This window comes from Nuphar pumila, chromosome 3 (assembly GCF_984573655.1).
Source record: "Nuphar pumila chromosome 3, dmNupPumi1.hap1.1, whole genome shotgun sequence".
Taxonomy (NCBI): Eukaryota; Viridiplantae; Streptophyta; class Magnoliopsida; order Nymphaeales; family Nymphaeaceae; genus Nuphar; species Nuphar pumila.
In genome coordinates this window covers 127,000,771-127,008,294 of record NC_143251.1, presented here as the reverse complement: position 1 = coordinate 127,008,294, position 7,524 = coordinate 127,000,771, and the positions used below count along the sequence as shown (strand labels likewise).

The 7,524-nt window shown below is 40.1% G+C and overlaps 1 protein-coding gene across 1 annotated transcript; it reads left to right on the top strand.

Annotated features, from left to right (window-relative positions):
• Positions 1–4,314: 4,314 nt before the first annotated feature.
• Positions 4,315–6,210, top strand: ABCG23 (ABC-2 type transporter family protein). Its single transcript, XM_090000953.1, has one exon. The coding sequence runs from the start codon at positions 4,315–4,317 to the stop codon at positions 6,208–6,210; it is 1,896 nt and encodes a 631-aa protein (XP_089857079.1).
• The last annotated feature ends 1,314 nt before the right edge of the window (positions 6,211–7,524 follow it).

Sequence of the window (7,524 nt, the reverse complement as noted above, 5' to 3'; positions counted from 1 at the left end):
GCCCTTTCTTGTGACAATAATAGCACTCGACGTCTTTCTTTGAACTCGAGTTTGAATGACCTCTAGATTTGTCACGATTGTGTGGAGCCCTACTCTTACTTCTTCCTCTCCCTTGATTTTCCATCACAAGAGTCTCGAAGTGAGAAGGACCTAATGATTTTCTTCTTGTCTCTTCATTTAACAGACTGCTGGTAACTTGGCTCATGGTTACCATTCCATCAGGTGCGGAGTTACTAACAGTGACCACCAAGGTTTCCCAACATTTAGGAAGTGAACTAAGAAGTAACAAAGCTTGTAACTCATCATCAAAAGTAATTTTCATGGTAGCCAACTGATTCACAATGCTCTTAATCTCATTCAAATGTTCTGCAATAGAAGTACCCTCTTTATATTTTGAGATTCACAAGCTTTCGAAATAAGAAAGCTTTATTCACTGCTGTCTTCCTATCATAAAGATTCTCCAGTTTGGTCCAAAGACCATGTGCTGAATTTTCAGTTGAGACATGATGAAAAACACTATCATCAATCCATTGCCGAATGAAACCGACAACTTTTCGATCTACCTTTTTTCACTCGTCATCTTTTATTTCTTCTGGTTTGCCGCTATCACCCTCTATGGGTCCATCCAAATCTTTACAAACTAAAAGATCTTCCATTTTTGTTTTCCAAGTTATCCAATTTGTGTCATTCAAACTAATCATACGCCCAACATTGCTTTTCATAATTTTCATATACAAAATACAACGAATCAGAACTGGATTAGCCCGACTCTAATACCAGATATTGAGAAAAATGTCTTTCTCCAAGTATAAATCAATGAAAGCAATGTAAATATGACAACAAAAAATAAAGAGGCACACAAGATTTACGTGGTTCTCTCAAACTGAGGTACGTCCACGGCGACCGATAGGTCAACACCTTCCACTATTATCAACCAAGAGATTACAAATACCAAAAGGCATAAGCCTTACAAACACACAAAGGTGTAACAGAAAACAAGAGGAAAGACCTCACTGAATGTTCTGAAGAACTCACCAACCGAAGCAGTCCAAAAGAAGTGAAGAAGCACTCCTTGCTAGCAGAACCTCTCGTACTGCACTCCTACAGAAAACACACACACTGTTGCCTTCTGAATAACACTATACTGCTCCTGTTAAAAAGGCATGCACACGGCACACAGTAAAATATGCTCTCTGCTCTATAGTAGAACAAGGCATACACACACACACGACACGACTTTGCTACCTACTAAAAACCTCTGCACTACTGTAGAAAAACAAAGTACATTGTTGATTTGCTTGCAACGACTGTATACGCACACAGTCCATACCCCCTCTTTAAAGAGTTGACAACAATAGCATTTAATGAATAGAGGGAATATGAACAACCGTAGTGACCTCCAAGGTCGTATCCTGGAAAATCCTTCAAGTAATAAAGGCATATGGCTGTACCGATGACTGTCATTAATGTCAGTCAATCAAAAAGCAATTTCAGCATGTGAATGAGCCCCACTAAAGAGGGAAACCCAACACGTACGACTCGATCTGCCCAACCATATGAGTGTTTTCACAAACATACTATGGATTTTAGCTCCGGATATGGATATTGGATTGGTTCTTAAAACTAAAAAAAATAAAATTTGAGTAATTTGATAAAAATAAGAATTGATATTTTTTGATATATAAACAATTTAATCAATATCATATTACATCTAATTAAGAAATTTTATCATTAAAATATCAAACCCTAAAATTAAGTTAACTATAAAAATAAAATTATCAAGAGCTATTAAATTCTAAAACTTTAAAATGCAAGAAAATAAATAATAAATAAATCAAAAAATCCTAAACTATAAGAAAAATAAACCATAAAATTAAATAAAAAGCCTCAATTCAAATCCTAATAAAAAAAACCTTAATCAAATACAAGAGAAACCCTAATTAAATTAATTATAAAAAACCTTAATTAAAATTTTTTGATTCAAAGCCCTAATCATAGAAAATCAAGAAAAAACTATAATTAAATAAACAAACTTTAATTAAATAAAAAAAACCCTAATCAAATTAACTATAAAAATACTTAATTTAAAAAATTTGATTCAAGGCCCTAATCAAATAAAATCAAATAAAAAAACTTTAATCAAATTAACTATAAAAATTCTTAATTTAAAAAATTTAATTCAAAGTCCTCAATAAAAAAATCAAATAAAATCAAAGAATACCCTAATCAAATTAACTATAAAAAAACCCTAATTAAAAAAATTGATTCAAAGCCCTAATCAAATAAAACAAAAAAACCTAATCAAATTAACTACAAAAATCTATACTTTAAGAAACTTAATTTAAATCTATAAGAAAAAGAAGAACGAAGAACAAAAAAGAACTAAGAAGAATAAAGAATGAAGAAGAAGGGAAAGAGACAAAGAGAGAGAAATAAAGAATGAAGAAGAAAGAAAAGAAGAAAAACGAAGAAGGAGAAGAGGTCTTATTGGCGGCCTTACCAACGGGGCCAGTGACCTTCAGCACCAGCTCACCCCCTCGCCGCCTAGCTAAGAGAGAGAGAGAGAGAGAGAGAGAGAGAGAGCTGATTTTTTTTAAATGTTCTTGTCCCCGTTCTAACCCTAACAGGGGTGAAATGAAAATTACTGGATAAAAAGGATATAGCAGTCGCATTCCGCACATTCACTGTATTCTTAGTTTGTTAAATCCCCCTGTCCCAATGTGATTTCTGTTTAAAATCACGCGGTGAATTCTGTTACAAATTGCGCGGGGACAGAAGATCAAACAACCCCTAAAGGTAAGGACCACTCGTCAAATACTAGGCAGTCTAAAACACTCGGACAAGCACATCCCACTTTGCATGTTAAATAAACATGGTAGTCCATGTTATATATAGGGATAAAATGCATCCACGGATGCTTTTTCTCCATGAAATGCTGGATGCAAAAGTCAGATGGCGAGGTTTCCTGACTTTTCCTTTTTTGACAGAGAAAGCTGGGGTTAGTCAGACCCCTATCAGTTATATAACTATGCCATAGGGATTCGAACTTGCAACTTCCCAACACAAGGTGACGTTCCCTAACTGCTCCTGCCAGACAAGCGGAGCTCCCACATTGGTGAGGTTTCCTGACTTTTGCATCTCAGACAAAATGGAGCGGGTGACTTGCTTCTCATAACCCAATCAAAGTGTGTTTAAGGCTATGTTTAGGAGCGTTGAATCAGAGGTTTTGTTGTGGTTTCTGCCATATGCTCTCTCCTGTTTGGGAGCAGTGGCATTGCTTAAACAATGAGTTGGTGCTGGTATTGGGAGGCCCAACACCACATTTCAACAACTTTCGAGGTGTTTTTGGCAACTCCATCTCTCAACATCACACATTGGCAAAACTATATTTTGGCAACACTGAAACCGTGTTTCCATCCCAATGCAAGGCTCCCAAACATAAGCTAATAGGCGCCAGGAACAGTTTGCTGGGACTCTTGGTACCACCCCTCCCTTCTTCAAGACTTTTGTTCAAACGGGTTGCCTTGGACCGTTGCGTCCGGACATTCAAACTCACACCCTCCAGCAAGAAGCTAACATGAACACCATAGGACTTGGTGAGACCATATAGTCACACATATTTGACGATATTTTGAAAACAATGTGATGCTATTGCGAAATATTTAAAATTACAATAAAATCCTATTGCTAAAACATCGTGATGCTATATTAATGCTACTTTTAAATTTTCGTAATTTTTAAATTTCGTCACCATGATCAACCTTGTTCTACGTTTATATTGACCAATTGGTAGTTAGGCCTGTTTGGAAACTAGTAGCTGGGATAGGAAGTGCCATTTGAGTAAGTGAGAACTGCCAAATCCTGGACAAAAGTGAGAGGACCTCACTTCCCATCCCAAATGCACAAACACTCATCCCAGCTACCAGTTTCCAAACGACCAAGGTAGTTTGACCAAGTTTTTGCCAAATGCATCTAGCTCCTAGTTTCCAACCATGGCCTTAGTCTACTTAGGTCGCTGTTGCTTACCTACGCAATGAACTTTTAGGTTAGAAAATTATAGAATTGCACTATATAGTTTATTGGGCAAAACAGTTGGTCAAACTAATTAGCTGGCCAAACCCAGCCAACCACCTGACACCAGCACCACCAAAGACGGGAAAACCCTTTCTTGCAAGTTTTTTCACCAAGTTTTTGGTAGGTTCAACTTCCCAAGATCTCCCCCATTCACTCAAACTCCTCTGCTTTCAAATGCACACCACACACTTCCCCACTTTCTCTCACCATCCAATCATGGCTCCACACTCTGTGATCAAGATGGCTGCTCTCATAGCAAAAGAGCACTCTGATGACACCTTAGACTACTCCTCCAACCTCTGCTTCACCTCTGAATCAACCTCCCCTTCCTCACTTTCAGACACTTACCCTTCCCACATGACCTACAAGCTCTCCATAACAAACCTCTCATATTCTTTACACCTCCAAAGAAGGATAACCAAATTCTCCCATACCCGCGTAGAACACAGCATCAATCTCCTCAAGAACGTCTCCTTCATTGCGAACCCCTCCGAGATCCTCGCCATCGTTGGCCCGAGCGGCGTTGGCAAGTCGACGCTCCTTCGTACCGTCGCCGGGCGCATCGGAACCGGCGAGTTCAACCTCGGCTCAGTCTCCATCAATGGCGACCCGGTAAAGAGCTGCTCTCATCTGAGAAAGCTATGTGGGTTCATAACACAAGAAGACAACCTCCTTCCTTTGCTAACAGTGAAGGAAACACTCATGTTCAGTGCAAGGTTCAGACTCAAAGAGAAGACCAACGAAGAGAAGAAGGAGAGGGTGGAGGCCCTGATCCAAGAGTTAGGACTCACCCATGCTGCTGATACCTTTGTGGGGGATGAGGAATACAGAGGGATATCAGGTGGTGAGAGAAAAAGGGTCTCTATAGGAGTTGAAGTCATACATGACCCACCTGTTCTACTCCTGGACGAGCCCACTTCTGGTCTAGACAGCGCCTCTGCCATGCATGTGATCGAGATGCTAGATTGCATGGCTAGGAATAGACATAGAACCATAATTCTCACCATCCACCAACCAAGTTATAGGATACTTCACCACATTTCTAGCCTTCTATTGCTATCTAGAGGTATGGTAGCATACCATGGTAGCCTTTTGCATCTACAACAAACAATACACAGTTTAGGGTATAAGATCCCAGACCAATTAAACCCCTTGGAGTATGCAATGGAGATAATAAGGGACCTAGAAGAGTCTAATAACAAGGCTAGTTTAGATATGGTTGAGGAGGAGTACAAGTACCCAACTAAGGTTGTGGACGAGAATGGGGATAATGAGGCAGTAGGATGGAGATTCTATGAGATCATGACACTATGCTCTAGGTTTTGGAAGATTATATATAGGACCAAGCAGCTGTTTCTAGCCAGAACCATGCAGGCAATAGTGGCAGGGTTGGGGTTGGGCAGCGTGTACTTAAGGGTCAAGAAGGATCAGAATGGGGTGACTGAGCGTATGGGCTTGTTTGCTTTTAGTCTTAGCTTTCTATTGTCTTCCACTGTTGAGGCACTGCCTATATTCTTAGAGGAGAGACGTGTCCTAATGAAGGAAGCATCAAGAGGTGCATATAGGGTTTCATCATACATGGTTGCTAACACTCTTGTTTTTGTGCCCTTTTTGTTTGTGGTAGCCCTTCTTTTCTCTATACCTGTCTATTGGTTGGTGGGACTCAACCCTACGGTCACTGCCTTTGTTTCTTTTGTGCTCCTTGTCTGGCTCATAGTCTTGATGGCAAGCTCCTTGGTGCTGTTCCTGTGCTCTGTCTCTCCTGACTACATAGCGGGAAACTCACTCATATGTACTGTTCATGGGGCCTTCTTTCTCTTCTCAGGGTATTTCATTTCGAAGGAGAGTATACCAAAGTATTGGCTCCCCATGTATTATGTGTCTCTGTACAAGTATCCATTGGACTCGTTGATTATTAATGAGTATTGGAGCATGAAGGGGGATTGCTTCTCTTGGGGGAGTACTGGTCTGGATGGTCCGGTGTGTTTGCTGACGGGTGCGGACGTGCTGAGGAGGAGAGGGCTGGAGAAGGACGCGAGGTTGGTTAACGTTGGCATCATGATAGCATTCTTTTTGTTTTATCGACTTCTTTGTTGGTTTATACTGTCCAGAAGAGTTTCCAAGACAAAAATTTGATTTAATCCAAAAGATAATTTGTTTTCGCTCTCTCTCTAACTATATGCCATAAGAATATGTTAACTGGAAATATATGAACTAGAGTATGAACAACATGGAAGTTTTATTTTTATTTTTAAATCCACAATATGAATGTGGTCTACATGCTTGGTTTTATAAGGGCCGGCGGCCCTTGGATCATCTGATTATGATGCATAAGCCGCCTTCTTTTTGTTTGATCGACTTCTTCGTTGGCTTATAGTATATGTTAAAAAGAGTTTCTAAGACAACAATTTGATAAATTGTCTTTTTTATGATGATGAGGATTCTTCACTGAAGCCAGAGAAAATCCTGGGTGTTTTTTTGACAGAAATAAATATTTATAACAGCTTGTTTTTTCTTTGGTTTAAACTAGTATCTGATTGCACGTCCTATATTAGGATCAGGTGCAATGTGACCTGATCACCCACCATCTTTGAGATACAGCCTGTGAGCTGTGGGGCCCAACATCAGATGGAGGGTGATCAGGTGCAACGGCAAACCAAAAGTGTGTGAAATCACATTGCACCTGATCTGCCCTCCCTGTATTATCAATTCATCATCCTATTCCTGCATACTTCCTCAAGTTAAGACTTTAAGATGGCATTGGGGGTCCCAGCAGTGCACATAATATTGAGCTGGATCCCACGGCTCCGTGCATCCCATCTCAAAAGAAGGGTGATGCCCCAGATGAGGATTAGGTAGTTGAAGGTCGTTGGTCCTCCAACAGCCACCTTTCACTTTCCGTGCACTCTTTCTTTTGCGGTTATTAACAAGTCCTGTAAAACACGATAGTACCATGAAGAATGATAAAAAGACAAGGACCAATTATCACAGCAATTTAGCATTCCAAAATGTCACGCTGTACAAGTGGGGGGGTGTCAACGGGCCTGGTTTACCTGGACCCAACCCGAACCAAACCCTATAGGGTCCGGGCATGGTGATAAATAAGAAGAGCTGATTAAGACCTGGGTCCAGACCCGAAGGTCTGATTAATACATGAACCTGGCTATAGTTTGTGAAATTTTATACCAGACCCGAACCTGACCGGAGTTCGGATTAAGACCCACAATTTTCAATGTAAAAATGATAAAAAATATGGTTTTACCGGGTATGGTCCAGGTTTGGTTTATGCAGTTTTTATCGGGTCTAGGTTTGATTTTTTTTATAGTAGACCCAATTAGACTTGGGTTCAGACCCGATACCATACCCAAAAATCTGGTCTAAGTCTGGTTTCACCTGGGTCCGAACCAAACCCGACCCGTTGACACCACTATGTACAACCCACGAACAATG